Source organism: Leucopleurus acutus, assembly GCF_964270905.1.
Source record: "Leucopleurus acutus genome assembly, chromosome: 16".
Taxonomy (NCBI): Eukaryota; Metazoa; Chordata; class Mammalia; order Artiodactyla; family Delphinidae; genus Leucopleurus; species Leucopleurus acutus.
In genome coordinates, this window is record NC_139158.1 from 5,341,598 (window position 1) to 5,358,044 (window position 16,447).

Consider the following 16,447-nt stretch of genomic DNA (forward strand, 5'->3'; position numbering starts at 1 on the left):
TTCAGTGTTTGGCTTTGTGTTTTCATTTTACCATACAAAAAGCTACAATACTGGGCTGTGCGGTTTAATATTCGATACCTGGCAACGCTTTCTGCCGCTACCTGGCACCTGATTCTTACAATCCCCTTTTTTAGTCATCATGGAGCCAAGAGCAAGCTGTCTGGTCTTCTGCAAGTCCCATTTTATCTTCAGCATACCCGAAGAAAGTAGTGTTATGGCGGGAACACATGAAGATATCAAGTAGCCTACACAACAACAACAATAAACATAAACAGCAACTGAAAGCTTCAAAAGCTAGACCTATATGCCACAGTCCACACTGGAAGCCAACCAGGCAGGGACTTTCACTTACACGTCCCCACTTAAACCCAAGTCGAGAAAATAAACCACCCTTACACAAACAAAACCTAGCACATAGGCCTAGACTGCTCGCTTTACCCAGTGAAAGAACAAAAGTACCTCATTTTCTTATTTAAAGAAAGGTTTGTTCAAAACATGTCAATGATGATGAGTTAACGATGACAAACTTCTGCGTGACATCTTAGATGACTGAAGTATGAAAATGTATTTGGTTTGTGCATTTGTTGGCCACTACAAGCTAAATTTCTATACAAAAAAGGAGAGGGATGGAGGCTGGCAGGGGAACTGGCATGTGGGCACTGGTCTCTCACAGACTTTGGGCCTCACCTTCTCAATGGTATACGAGATCTATGTCCACCTAGACGGCTGATGTACACTTCGAATGAAACACAGTGTCAAGGGAGGGAGAGGGGAGACTGGCACAGGACAGGTGCTAACGAAATTAATTAAATGTTCATTTATTCAACAAATATGTACACCTACTAGGTGCCAGGAATTGTTCTAATTGCTCAGAACACAACCAAACAAAGCTTCTTTCCTTTGGGAGCTCACATTCTAGGTGGAGTAGGAATAAACATATATGATAAGTAAATATATATTACATGCTAAGCTCATAAGCACTGTGGGGAGTGGGGGAAGGTAAAGTAGGCTTAGGTGGGACTGGGAGATGGATGGCATCATCTGGGATTTTAAAGCTGTGTGAGTGGGACTCTGAGAAGGTGGCATTTAAACAAAGACCTCTGTGTCCCCTTCCCCATCACTGCTGCTTTAGCAAGATTAATGTAGGGGTGACATCCCTGGATGACATCACATCCAGCCCTCCTCAACTTCCTAAGACCAACAGTTCTAACTTCTAGGAAGGTTGTGGTTACTTTTTTGCGTGTGTGTGGTTACTTTTAATTAAGGGTTTTTTTTGAACGTTACTTCTTCCTTGTACCACTAAAGCATGTACTCATTAGAAAACCATGCAAAATCACAAGCAAGCTGCTGTGGGAAAATTATGGGCATAGTATAGGCTGAAGAGTGGGGAGGGAGAGGGATCTTTGGCTTAATTCTAATTAGCAACAGTGACACTACCTGACATTTTGGGACTTACTACCATGCCATTTGTTTGTGACGCCATAAAATACACATCTTCCCGGGATTTAGCATGGCTCTCCAGTAATCATTTGTCTAAGTATACATTTTAGAAAACTCAGCAAATGTTTAAATAAATATTTAAAGGTATTTGATACTGCATACAGAGGATCACACCACTTTATAATTCCTCCTTTTCTCTAAAGTATTCCTTTTTTTCAAAGTTAGAAAAATTTGAGTATTAAAAAAAAAAATCTAAAACCCATGTAAGTCATAAAATCTCATTTGCAGGTGGCTTTTGTAAACACACCTGGTTAGGTTGTGTTTCTATTAGTAAAATATTCTAGTTTGCCAGGTAACATAAAGGAGACCTCTTTTCTAGGTTCATCAACACTGCAGGGAGATTTTTACCATATTAAACTTAAATTGTTTTCAGCTTTCGTCTTTGTGGGGTGGGGTGGGGGAGGGGAAGAACCCAAAGAGGAGGTGGTGAAAGGATGGTGGGCTTTCAGTCAGACCTGTGAGCGTAAAATTTCACTGTGCATTTCCATCACAGTCAAAGCGTGAGCTAGCAGCATCCACTTCATAGATTACATATAAACTTGTTATCTGGAGCTGCAAATTATTATCCCACCATCCCAACCTAAAGATGACCCCAAACATTAACGAGGAAATGGTGATTAAAGTCAGTCAATAAACATCTGTGAGCTTTTTGTATCTTTTAAGACACCTGGGAGTAGAAAGCAATAAGGTACTGGTCTCTAATCTTCAGTGTATTATAGCCTTTCAAAATATGAAAATGATTTACAATGCTTTATGTCTATAAATACACATAACCAAAACTATAAAATCCACACTTTTTCCCTCCTGCCTCAGTTCTTTGAGTAATGCGACATTGGCATTTGTGGCACTGTAATTCACTTGAGTACAGTCCCTCCACTGAGTCACCACTAAAAGTGAAAGTCAGGAAGAATTGGGAGAAAAAGCAGAGAAGAGTGACTTCAGGATTGCATGCCAGATTCGGTATCTCAGGTTGGAAAGATATATGTGTCTGTGTTTTGGAGGCAGGAGGAGCACAACTCCACTCAAATTTGCAATGATCTGCATTCCTCACAAAAGTACAGTTTTACCGTCCTTAATTGGACAGTCATCAGAGTAGCCACTACTCCCAAGTCCAAGAGTAAAAATGTTATATTTACACACTTTATCAACATGCCCCACTTCCTACCCCACCATCTTCAGGATCATTTAAATATTAAACAATCTCAACCCAAAGGTACAACTTTAACATTCAAATTTCTGTGATTTCTAAAAACTGCCCCCTATTAAGGAAACATGAACAAGGAACGGATTTTGGTCACATTTACTTACTGAGCCCCAAATACCATGACAACTGTACCTACTGTATCTACCTATGCAGTATAATCTACATATGACAGTATTTGTGTATCCAGATGAAGGGAACCACTCTTTTAAACTTCGAAGGATTATGAAACTATTTTCATGCTTTTATTCTTAGCCAACAAAAGTCAATAAACTCTGATTTCAGGAATTCACTCAGACCTTGCAAAACTAGAAACTAAATTTTAGGATTAAAAAAAAAAAACTATAAAAAAATGACCCAACTGTGGGTCTTAAAAATGGCTACAAATGAATTTAGAGAACTTGAGTTCCATGAGCCTAAGCCGAATTAAAACAAAAGTTGTTTTGTATTCTATTAATATCAGATGATTAAACACGTATCTTATTTCAACTGGAATTCATTTATAAGTACTTAAACTTACTAAACTGGCCACTAATCCTAAAACTGTTCGTTTCTGGAAACATTCGCTCGTAATAAGTGAAAGTTAAGAGAATGACCATCGACGCATTCCTTGAGGTTAGGTCTATTTTATTCAAACCTCGGGCGTTCTTTGACTCCCATAACCTCACAAAATAATCGACGTCTAAAAAGCCAAGCTGAACTTAAAGCTGCGCGAGGCAGGGTCTCAGAGGGAGCGCCCCCCGGAGGCCCCCGCGCCGAGCTCAGCTCACCTGGCGCTTGTTAATTACCTGGGAGTTTCCCCCCTACATTCTCAGAGGAAACTCGAGCTTGGCTCTTTGCTCTCCGAGAGCTTAATCGCCGCAGCCACGCCGGCGCGGTCACCGACCCCAAGGAGAAGCTGGGGAGGAGGACGCGCCCCAGGGGCGACACAAGACGCCCCCGCCCCCAACTCTCCCCACAGACGTTTGCTTGTGAAATGTGTAATCTGTTGGGCGTCTCCAGCGCTGGGAGGGGAGAGGAGGGGGAGGGGAGAAGGGGAGAGGATGGGGGAGGGAAGGACATTCCCGCGTAAAGTCCCCTCCTCACCCCGAAGGTGAAAAATCCCGACCGTCTCCCCCGGCGAGGACTGCCGGCCGCCGGCGGGGCCTCCCCGCTTCCCCGGCCTCGAACCCCCGTGCCTCCACTGTCCCCGGGACTCCCGCCCTCGAACCCCGAACCCCGGCACTCCCAGGGTCCTGGGCCGCCCCCGGCCAGCTTACCCGGTAGGTGCTCTCCGTGAGCCGGTTCACCTCCTCCGGCCCCCGCGACATGGCTGCAGCCGCCGGGCTGGCGAGCGCGGGAGAACGCGGCCGGGCCTCGTGGCCGCCCGACCCTGGGCGGCGGGAGCGCCGGGGCGCGGCTGAGGGGCCCTCGAGGGTCAGCCGCCTCCACAGCCGTCGGCCGGGGAGTGCAGGCGCGCGCCTCCGCGTCCGAAACGTCAAAACTTGCAGCGCTACCGCCACCGCCGCAGCCGCCCTGGAGGAACTGAGGAGAAGCGGCCCAACCCTTCTGGAGCGAGCAGGGCTGGCCAAGCGGCCCCACCTGAGGCGGGCGGGGTGGGCGGGGCGGCCCGAGTGGGCGGGACTACCCCACCTGAGGCGGCAGGGGCAGTGGGAAGGAGGCGGGCCGAGCGGGCGACCCGTGGTGGGCGGGTCAGTGAGGCCCGTGTGGGCGGGGCAGAGGCGCGCTGAGCCAAGTGAGCCGAGCAACTCTTCTTGAGGCGGTGGGTGGGCGGAGTGTAGCGGCCCCCATGTGGGCGGGGCGAAGGTGAGCTGGGTCAACCGTCCCCACCTGAGGCGCACTGGGCCGCTGGGGCGCTGGGGCCCGGACCCCGCGAGGCTGTTCTGCTTGGAGCCCATACCGAAGTCCGTCAGGCCTTTGTGGTCCTAGAGCCCTGTAGTGCCCCTCTCAGTACGGGCGACGAATGCCCTGACACCCACGCTCTCCGCGGGCGCTACCCCCAGCTGCCTTTTGGGGACTCGGAAAGAGGGTCCCACGTCCCCCAGTTGTATTGATTTCCCTGCTTGACCCCTTCCTGCGCACCCGTGTCCCTGACCTCAAAGATCTGCGGGACCCCAGGACATAGGCTCTCATAGGTGGAGGAAAGGGGCTGCCACTTGCAGCCCTTTTTGGAAGCTCCTGATATATGAAAAAATTAATAAATGCCACGATCTGGTTACAGAAATAGCAGTACGTTTTTAAACTTTGCTCTAAGAAGGACCTTTAATTCAATGCGATGTAACCGTGCTATTCACAAGATCGTGCTATTCACAAGATCGAGATTTAGAAGACCGTGATGAGTGCAGGTGTTGTGGAGTAACTCCCCGTTCTGTCTCCATCCCAGCCCCAGCCCAGACCCTGAGGATCCAGAAAAGTTTCCCGTTTTCCGAGCGGGAAGCACGGCTTCGTATCTGAGACACTCACCCAACAGGGCAGGAGATCTTATGCTGGATTTTAAAAATTTCTATCTGGGTGCAATTTCATCTTTCATGGGCTTGTTAGGTCATGAGGCTTCTAAACTGCTCCTGTTATAAAATTCACTGGGAAATGTACACAAAGAAAGCACTGTTTGACCTAGGTGGGAACACCAGAGCATGAGATGCAGCTGGACTTAGAACCAACAACTTGGACTCTGGGACAATGTTATCAGGTTTTGCAAGCTATAAAGCATATCATGCTTGGGAACCAAAAGGTTATGTGTCCTTGGGTGTTGGGGGAAATAACACAACAGCCCTAGGCTTCAGGCAGTGGAAGCAGCTGCCTCTTTCCTAACAGGTTTCTAGCATTTGACTCATAAGATTTGCCAGGTGGGTTTTATTTGCCATATTGAGTGAACTGATGACCGTATCATTATCACCGTTACCTATTGGGCTCTTCAAGGATGTCTGTCGGTTTTTATTTAAACTTGAAAATCGCTGCCTTAACTTTGCAGGTCAGGTTGGTTACCTTTTGTTTTAGAACCTCCCTCTGTGCCTTCTGATGAATGGGGTCATTTCACCCTTTGCTGCAAGGCAGTCAGCCGAGGAGCCGGAAAGAGAGCAGAGGCTTAACCTTTAACACCCCACAGCTCAGCATTGTGGTTTGGGGCAATTAATAAACCACCATAAAACCAGCACATACCTCAGATGGCCCAGTTTGATTTCCAAGGTTGGAATTTGATTGAAGGACCAGGTTCACAGTTGTATGCAAATCTTCAAACAGATATTTAACTGTCATATTGAACTCTTTAGAAGTCTTAGAGGATGGTCAGCTCTTGGTCTCTACCGACATCAGGACTAGGGCCACTCAGTCCCAAATAACAGGAGAGTATTGATTATCTGCTCTGTGCCAGGGGCTCTTCTGGGGGCAGGAGTGCAGAGCGTACTGGCCTTGACCCAAGCCTTTCATACATGTGCAGGAGGTAGAATTTAAGGAGGACTGCAATGAAAGCTGTAGTAGAGGTACAGTCAAATGTGCTATAGGTTTAAAAAGATGGGAGCACTCTCCAAAGGCCATTTGTATTAGGCTCTTCAGGTGTGTGGTTTCATGCAAACTTGAAAACCCTCAGTCTTAGTTGTTCTGAGATTTCATGATGCTCAGCGTGAAGTAAAGTGAATCAATAGAAAGGAATGACTCAGGAGAAGGTGAGAGGCAGATTCTGCCTGCTGAGAAAGCACTGCAGCTGCTCTCCAACTGCCCGGAACCCCGGCCCGAAGCGCTGACCTGGCCTCAGAGGAGATCAGCTCCACACCTTCAGGGGCAGGCAACCAAGCTTTCCTCTCTTAGCTCCTGCTTGCGTTTAAATAACCAAAAATCCTGTTTATGTTAACAAAAGTTGTAAGATGCAATTGCCAGTGACAACATCAATAAGATTTTGAAAGCCCCACTCCAAACTGTCTCTTGCTTTGAGGTTTATGCCTTTTTGTTTTTGGCCGTGTCGTGCAGCTTGTAGGATCTTAGTTCCCCGACTGGTGCCCCTTGCATTGGGAGCACAGTCTTAAATTAACCACTGGACCACCAAGGAAGTCCAAGGTTTATGCCTTCTTCTGAACTTACTGTGGGGCCTGCCAATGGGCTCTCTGCCTTGATGGGTGCCCTGGGATGTCCACAAGAATTCCACTATGTTTTGTGACCGAAGGGGTCCAAGCCGATAATAGTAATTTGGGGCAAATTACCATTTAAAGACCCAGAGATTAGATGTGGCTTTAAGTGTTCCTATTCTGAAAAAGCAAATGTAAATTGAAAACTCACTTGCCTTTCTGTAACTTCCTTCCAATCCAAGCAACACTAACTTCTCCAGCATGCCAAATTTATTTCTGCTGTAGAGTTGTTTTTTTTTTTTCCCCTAAGTTCCCCAACCAGGGATTGAGCCATGCCCTCGGCAATGAAAGCACAGAGTCCTAACCACTGGACTGCCAGGGAATTTCCCTGCTGTAGAGCTTTTCACTAGCTGTTCCCTCTGCCTAGAATGTTCTCCCCACTACAGTATTTCCCTGTAATGTGGATTTCAGCCTACAGGGACCTTCCTTCACAACCACTACATCTGCTTTCTGTCTCAGTAAATTTGCCTATTATGAACATTTCATATAAATGGAATCATACCATATATGGTTGTTACAATTGGTTTCTTTCACTTAGTACAGAGTTTTCAAGGTTCATCCTTGTTGTAGCATCTAACACTACATCATTCCTTTTGATTGCCAAATAATATTCCATTGTATGGATAAACCACATTTGTTTATGCATTCATCCATTGATGGACATTCAGGTTGTTTCCACTTTTGGCTATTGTGAATAATACTGCTGTGACCATTTGTGTATAAGTTTTTGTGTGGATGTATATTTTCACTTCTTTTATGTACATGCATGGGAGTAGATTTGCTGGGTCGTAAGGTCATTGTGTGCTTAACATTTTTAAGAATCACCAAACTGTTTTTCAAAGTGGCTGCATCATTTTACATTTCCACCAGCAATGTATGAGCATTCCACATCTTTGCCAACACTTGTTATTGTCTTTCTTTTTGATTATAGCCATCCTACAGGGTTTGAATTGTGGCTTTCATTTGCATTTCCCTAGTGGCTAATGATGTTGAGCGTTTTTCATGTACTTCTTGTATATCATCTTTGGAGAAATGTCTATTCAGATCCTTGGCCCTTTTTTAAAGTGTTATTTTATCTTCTTATTGAGTCATCAGAGTTCTTTATTTATTCTGGATACAAGTCCCTTATCAGATACATAGATTCACAAATATTTTCTCCTTTTCTATGGGTTGTCCTTTGAAGCACAAAAACATTTTAAGTCCTATTTATCTATTTTTTTCCTTTTGTTGCTTTTGATTTTGGTGTCATATCTAAAAAACCATTGCCTAACCCAAGGTCACAAAGATTTACCCCTATATTTTCTTCTAATAGTTTTAGGTCTATGATTCATTTTGAGTTAATTTTGGGGTGTAGTATAAGAAGAGGTCCAATTTCATCCTTTAGCCTGTGGATATCCAGTTGTTCTAGCACCATTTGTTGAAAAGATGATTCTTTTCCCCATTGAATTGTCTTGGCACTCTTATAAAAAGCCACTTGAGGGCTTCCCTGGTGGCGCAGTGGTTGAGAGTCCGTCTGCCGATGCAGGGGACACGGGTTCGTGCCCTGGTCCGGGAAGATCCCACATGCCACAGAGCGGCTGGGCCCATGAGCTATGGCTGCTGAGCCTGTGCGTCCGGAGCCTGTGCTCCACAACGGGAGAGGCCACAACGGTGAGAGGCCCACGTACCGCAAAAAAAAAAAAAAAAAGCCACTTGACCGTAAATGTAAGGGTTTATTTCTTGACTTTCAATTCTGCTCAATTGATCTATACATCTATCCTACCACGACACTGCCATACTGTCTTCATTACTGTAGCTTTGTAGTAAGTTTTGAAATTGGGAAGTGTGAGTCCTCCAACTTTGTCTTTTTGTTTGTTTGTTTTTTGTCTTTTTCAAGATTGTTTTGGCTACCCTGGGTGCCTTGTACTTCCAAATCAGTTTTAGGATTTGCTTGTTAGTTTATGCAGGAAAAGCATCAGGAATTTTGATAAGGATTTTATTAAATCTGTAGATCAGTTTGGGAAGTATTATTATCTTAACCATATTATACCTTCTGATCTATGAACACAGAATGTCCTTCCTTTTATTTAGGTCTTCCTTCATTTCTTTAAACAACGTTTTATAGTTTTCAGAGTACAACTTTTATACTTTTGCTCAATTTATTCCTAAGTATTTTATCTTTTGGATGCTATTATAAGTGAAATTGTTTTCTTATTTTCATTTTCAGACTGTTCATTGCAAGTGTACAGAAATATAATTGATTCTTGTAACCTGCGATATTGCTGAACTTGTTCATTAGTTCTAGTAGTTAGACTGAGGAAATTCCCTTCTATTCCTAGTTTATGGAGAGTTATTATCATGAAAGAGTGTTGGATTTTGTCAAATGCTTTTTCTTTGTCTATTGAGATGATCATGTGTTTTTTGACCTTTATTCTGTGGATTTGGTGTATTACAATGACTGATTTTTATGTGTTGAATCCACCCTGCATTCCTGGGATAAATTCCACTTAGTCATGGTATATAATACTTTTATCGTTGCTGGATTCAGTTTGCTAGTATTTTGTTGATGACTCGTGTCTGCATTCATAGGGGATATTGGTGTATTGTTTTCTTGTGATGGCTTTGAATGGTTTTTATATTAGGGTAATACCAGCTCTATAGAAGGAGTTGGGAAGTGTTCCCTCATCTTCTATTTTTTGGAGGAGTTTACGAAGAATTGGTATTTATTTTTCTTTAAACGTTTAGTAGAATTCATCAGTGAAACCATCTAGGTCTGAACTTTGCTTTGTGAGAAATTTCAAAATTACTAATCCAATCTCTTGCTATGGATCTTTCAGTTTATTTTTTAGAGTGTTATTTCCTTAGGTTTCTATTCCTTCATGTCTTTCATCATTTATGATATTACTTTATAGTCTCTACCAGATAATTCTGTGTGGTTTTTGTTTGTTTGTTTAATCTTGCCGGGTTTGGTTGTTTATTGTTTCTTTCATCCATGGTTGTATCTGCTGATTCTCTGGCATGGTGGATCCATCATTTCCTTACCTATTTTGGTAATTTTTAATTATGAGGTCATCTTTTGTAGTGATCCGTTTGTCATTAGGAACCCCATGTGACCTGAATTGTAAAGTATTCTTCCAGAAGTGTTTTGTATTTGTTCCTGCCAGGTACTCCAAGGAGCTCCCCCAGGAGACTGTAAAATTCAGACTCTGCACCTGCCCCATATCACAGGCTTGGGCTGTTAATTTCTCTTGGGATATATATATTTTTTCTGTTCAAGACCCCAGTTAAGTCAAATTCCCATGTCCTCCCCCTGGGCCAAAAGTATTTAAGTATTTTTGAGTGCCCCTCTTATTGACACGTCGTCTTTTGAGGGTCCCACTGTGTGAATGGGTCTTAGTGTGTGCTCTCCTTTTTACACAGTCCTTATGTAGGTAAAACACCTAACATTCAAAACACCTGAACATTTGGGTCCATTTCCAGCTCCCATACATACTCCCATCCACACCCCTAAGAGCTGCCATATCCTCTGTTCCAGGGCTTGGTTTTCTTCCCTTTGTGTTTTTGGTATCTGTTTTCCTTGCAAACTCAGCTATGTATTAACATATTTTTGCTACGTTTAACCTATAATTTAAAGTATTTGTAGCTGGAGAAATTCTGGGTCAGTCAGCCAGAAACCTAAAAGGGCCTTTGTAGTTTCCTTGTGAGACTGCTTCTGGAGTGATAAAGGCTGGGCGAGCAGGAAGGATCGTGTACCAGTCTGTCTCTATCTGTATGTGGGCCTGGGCAAGGCATTTTTCACTTCTTGGTCTCAGTTTTTTTCACCTCTGTAATAGGGTAGTTGGTCTTCAAGTTACTTTTAGTTCTAAAATTGTCTGTTTTTTTTTTGTTTGTTTTTTTAACTTCTGTCCACAGTGCTGATTCTGAAGTCTTTCTTTTTCTCTAGGTGCAGGTTGGCCTCTGTAAAGAGAGGCTCTTTGCCAGAGGCCAAGATAACCTGAGCATTCTTTATTTTTCCAAGGGCAGAAAGGGAGACGCTGGTCTGTTGTCCTGAAAACGCCACAGTGAGTTGGCTTCACGGGGAAATGGCCAGTCTGTGGAAGTGGGTCTGCCTGGCCTATCTTCTTCTGCCTTGTCTTGATTTTTCCTGGGAAAGCATCAGCAGAGAGAGCTCCAGACTTTCTTTTCCTAAGCAGATTTGTTTTCTGTGTTTAGCAAACTCCAAACATCGACCACATCAGCAAGTTTCCTCCTTGTAGGACTTAAATCGTTGCTGGGTATGCCCAATATTTTCCCTTGATAAACAAGCGCAGTAAGTTCTGGAACAATTTTACCTTCACTTGGGAATTTTTCTGAGAGAGAAGACTTGGGGAAAGATGCTCTGAAGTGCTTTTACAGAAATCTATTGAGCCAGATAAGCAATTCTCATTTCCTTCCCTGTCCCTGCTGTGAAGCCACAAGGAAAACACCTGGATTGTCAAGCAGTTCCACAACGTGAACAGCAGGGGGCGCTGAGGGGGTGGAATATAAGGGAATATTCTTTTCCACTAGGATGATCTGTCTTTCAATGTTTCAATTCTCTTTCAGGGAGAGCAGAAGCCTGTCTCTGATGAACTTTTTTTTTTTTGTCTGCAAGCCCACTTATCACACACCCGTCTTTGTATCCATGTGCCTGCTGGGTACCACCTCATCACATGGGGCCCCTTCAACTTTGGGCCCTGGCATTTCCAGTGAATTTGTTTCCAGACCAGCTCAGACCTCTGTAACCTTTCTTTCTGTCTACACGATGCCTCTGCTCTGACTCTGAATTTCCGTGGATCTATGAGAGCAATAAACGATGAGAGAATGCAACCTTTTACTAAAAGGGGAAGTATTATCCCCGTGGATCTTGAAATTCAGCACAAAGTGAAAATTTCCATTAGGCAAATGCATACAATTATAAATAATTAAGCAAAGGCCTTGAGTAGTAATTTATGTGTTTCTTTAAAAAAGTCCCCAACCTACTGACATTGACCAGGAAGTACGAGAAATCTTGAGAATCAATGGAAACTCTGCTGAGTGCTAAAGGCAGACTTTGCCACGTAAGCCGGTTTGTAATGTCCCATTAGTATCCAATGACTATAAAACTTTTAGGATGCGTTTGGCTATGGTGTCAGGCGGTACCTGGAGCCCAGAAGTAGGAGTCACAGATTCATGGTAGAAAGAGCTTTGCTATTTTAATACTCTCAATAGGATGCACTTAACAATGAAAAGCATGCATTCTAGGTAGGCTTCATCTGTTGTGTTTACAGATATTGAAAGTCTATAGTTGCTATAACCTTGGTAAGGCAACAAGCAGGCACATAACGGCAAGTTTTCTACTGTGTGGGCTGGAGTTGGGAATGGCAGAATAGACACAGTTCTGGCCAAAGAGATGAAGTAAACAAAGATCTGCTGAGGGGGAAAAAGCAAAAGAGTTGGGGGTTCAGGCAGCCGTTTGCTTGGCTCCCTAATAGCTTCCCAGAAAGCAGATGTGACTTCGGTGCTGCCATCTTCCAAGCTCGAATTAGCAGACGAGACTGACATCAACAAACTGAGATTGGCAAGTGGAGAGAGAGAGAAAAGGAGGGCCTGACAGTATCAGTGAGCACAGAGTTTTCTGTTCTTTGTTGCTGAAAGCATTCCTAAAGCGACGTACATTGTCATTAAAATTTGGGAGAATTTGAGATTGTGTTGAAGTCAACAAACACAAATGAATCTTCAAATGAAAAATCCAAATGGTGAAAAAGAGCTTCTTGAAACTTTAAATATATTTACATTTCTTCATCTGGGGGATGACCATCTTTTGGAGAGAAAACAAAAAAGACCCATGGACTGTCAAATAAGAACGTGATTATAGAGACTAAAGGGGGAGAATGTTATTAAAATTGGGACTCTCTTGGAAAATCCCCTATTGTGAGTTTATATCCTTAGGCCACTTTCCAAGAGCACTTTTATTTTACTTAAATTGAAGAACACAATTTTACACCCACTTTTCCAAGAGACACATTTCTGAATCATTTTTCAAAGTTGGCAAATAAAAACCGTGTAGAGATAAATTACCTGCTTTGCTTAAATCACCTGCTTTGCTTTTGAGTCAGCCATTGTTCCCATCAAACAACAACGATGACAATATCCCCAGGGGCCCTGAGTAGAAAAGTCTTCATGCATTATTGTTAACTAAAATAATAGCACCATCTCTAGGGCTGTAATTGAGTTCATAATTCTTGGAAGATTTTTCCCATAGTAGCAGCTTTCTTCTAAACGCGAAAGGAGATGAGATTTTGGCACAGAATATCAGAGCCTCTGAGGTCACGAAACATTTGGATCTTTGATATTAAGCAGACAAAAATATTTGGGTGTATTTCCTTTCCTTCTGACTGAGCTAGATGTTGGGTTATCGGGTTGACCCTTGGGTGTAGACTCAACGGATTCTTCCTCCATGTAGAAACAGCAGCTGGGAAAAAGGAACAGCGTTTGTGCCTTGTAATGTTGCCAGGCTGTTGTCAGCCTGACTCGACATCGGGGTAGCCCTAGGCTCCTGAGGCCTGTCCCCACTGTGACTTGGTGACAGGGGTCTCCTGCTGCCACTGAAATGGGACAGGGCACCAGGATGGTGTGCCTGACATGGCGGGAAGGGAGTTGGATGGTAGGCCTGGTGAATTTCATTTCTGTTTAGTGATAACAGTCCCTATGTGACTTGGAGCAAGTCACATCCTGTCCCTGGGCCTCCATGTCCTGGTAGATCGGAATGAGGGTGGACAGTCCTGCAGATGACCCCGAGGGCAGCGAGAGGCCTCTTTTGTGGCATTTCTCTAGAGACGCAGCTACCCGGCCAGGCTCCCTCTCAGAATACACAGGAGCGAGAAGCAGCTGTGTAGGCCAGCCGGTCACCCTGTCCTGGGACTGCTGGCTGAAGGGAGGTCACGGGTTCACATTCTGAGGCTGCAGCCTGCCCCTTCCCTCCCCTGCCAGGCTGCCTTTGCTCTCTAGATCACTTCACTCCACCGTCAACAGAGATTGCAGCTCACGCTGAGATCTGCGGGGGGCCAGTTCTTTCCCCCTCACCTTCAGGCCCTGAGCCTGTTGGTCGAGGCACATGGAATTTCCACACCCCTCATAGGTTGTGCAACTACTGTACAGATGCATTTTAAGTTTAATTATTGTTATCATTACTTTGTGCAGAGTGAACACTTGTTGATTTATTATGTTTTTCGATGGCCCACCCATCTGAATCACCGATCTTTAGCAATCGTCATGGGAGAGAAAGGGCCAGGTGACCAGGCTGAAAGCAACCATTCCTGGGTAACCGTCTGGAGAAGACTGCTTTGGAAGAAGCCAGGAACCTGCTGGAATTTGAACCCACATGTAAGAGATCTCCATTCCCTGATAGATTTGTTCTAACCTGGTTTGCCTGCCTCTCTGTGGAATACCTCTCTACCCTTTCTGCCTTTTGAAATCATTTCTCCTGGCCTGATTTTGCTGCCTCTGCACCAGTGAGTAAGCAAACCCTCCGGTCACCTGCTTGCTGTGTGTCTTTGGGCAGGATACTTCCCCACTCTGAGCCTTTTTTTTCTCATTTGAAACATGGGAATGAGCTGCTGTGAGCTTTACACACAGGGCACTGATGGAGGCTGCCACAAGGTGCTGAGTGAGGGGTGGGCATTCTGAGACGCCCCTTCGTCGACCTTCCTTATGTCAGCGGCCATGTCTCATCTGTAGGGTTTCATTCCAGCTGGGTCACTGCAGGGAGCCACATACTTCCTTGTTTGGGTGGGTCACAGTATGACTCACCTTGACCAGCAGCTCACCCTTGAGTCACCAGGAAGCCCGGGATGGATGTGACATCATCGGTAAACACAGCCAGTCATGGATATGGGGGCAGCTCTGTTTGTCTTGGAGATAAACGCCACCACTCTGGCTGGTGCTCAGTGGAGGAGATGAAGGACGGCAGGCCCTGGGCATTAACTTGGTGTGATGACGTGTCTGTGGAGGGACCCCAGCATCTCAGGGTGGGAGACATCCTCAGGGGTCACCCTGTCACTTTGCTACAGGAATCGAGAAGGGGGAAGCTGTGTCCTCAGCTGTGCAGGGAAAGGGTGCCCAGAGGCAGCCGTTCCTGTTGCCTGGTTTGCTGCTCTGAAGCTGGGCTCTAGTCTCCCCTGGGGTTGCTGTTATTTAAAGTCCAGGCAGAGAATCCCCTAATGCCCTGCTCCTGTCCTTATGTGTCTCAGCTCGACTATGGTGGCTCCCTTGAGGGCAGGGTGGGCTCCGAGCTCAGTGCCTGTGTCCACCACGGCAGAGAACGTATGGAGACCAATCTTCTTCCCCGGGTAAACGGAATACCCATTGGGACTGGAGTTGGCCATTTTCTTCAGGGCCATATCATTCTTGGTGATGACATGCTTCTGGACCCCAGGCTCTGGCCCAGCCCGGCCCCCGGCTGACGTGGCAGGTGCCCCTGGCTCCCTCCAGGGCTCTCCTGGGGCCAGGCTGGTGAGGCATAGGGCCTGTAACATGCCCCGTGAACCCTACTGGAATCTGAGGTGGATGGAAAGGTCAGGAAAATGAGCCCATCTTTCTTTGAGGATTTGCTGTTTTGTTCATCATAGTTTTTTTTTTTTTTTTTTGCAGTAATTTTGATTTTCTAAAATGCCGCATTAAGATATCTTGCTCACCGAGTCAATTCTGTGCTGAGTCAACTGTCACCCTCACCTCACCTGTCTAGTCCTGTTCTTCCTGAATGCCCTCTTGTTGCTGTCCGTGAATCAGAGAGGTGTGGATGGACAGAAGGAGATGATCGCCCTGGGCCGCCCAGCCCTGGAGTTCCAGCTTGCCCTGCAGGGAAGGTGAAAAGGACTGTCTTGCTCTGGGGCTTGCATAGACTTGGAGCCTCTTAAACCTTCCTGAGCACCAGCTGCCTCCCAGGGTCCAGGAGGGCCTGGTGTGTGCCCGCTGCCCTGACTGCCCGCTCTGCCCACTAGATGGCGCGCTGGTTGCACGGGTGAGCACGGGGCCCCCTCCACCCCTGCCGCACCACCCCAGCTTTTGTGAATTGCTGGCCAGTTTGGAGAACACCTGTCCAGTTGATCCCCACCGCGGGCCCAAAGCATAGACGAGACTGAGGCACGGAGAGGCGAGCTGAGGTGACACACCTGATGCCTTTAACATATTAACATTGGCTGTGGGGTCTGGCATTGTACCTGCCATAGCCAAACTCCCCTTCCTCCTGGATCACTTTTTCTTGGTCTGTTTTAGAGGCACCTGTGCCAACCTGGTGAGAGCCATTGGACCCCTCCTTGGAAAAAGTTTGAAAATAATTTCCTGGGCTTCCAGAACAGCCCAGGAATAGATGAAGCACCTCTTTCCTGTTTGCAGTATATGCGTTTGATTTGGGGTTTAGAGTTAACTCCTAACATTCTGTTTCAGATACGAATTTAACCATGTAATCCATCCATTCCTTGAAGAAATATTTATTGAGCACCTACAATGTGCAAACCACTAGAGATACTTGCCTTTGTGGAGCTCATGTTCTGGGGAGTTGGGGGTGGCAAATGATAAAAACAGGCAAAATTATAGTAGTTATTAATGCTCTAAATAGTCTCAGTTCTCCCTTTTCTGGGCGCATGGTAGG

The 16,447-nt window shown here is 45.4% G+C and overlaps 1 protein-coding gene across 4 annotated transcripts in view; it reads right to left on the reverse strand.

Moving 5' to 3' along the window:
* BAIAP2L1 (BAR/IMD domain containing adaptor protein 2 like 1) overlaps positions 1-4,216 on the reverse strand; it is an 88,670-nt gene extending 84,454 nt beyond the window's left edge. For all 4 annotated transcript variants that reach the window (XM_082857315.1, XM_082857314.1, XM_082857313.1 and 1 more), the window contains exon 1: positions 3,961-4,216. In XM_082857315.1, coding sequence (XP_082713441.1) covers positions 3,961-4,011 — 51 coding nt within the window. In that variant the 5' untranslated portion in view covers positions 4,012-4,216. The remainder of the gene's footprint in view (positions 1-3,960) is intronic.
* Between the last annotated feature and the right edge of the window lie 12,231 nt (positions 4,217-16,447).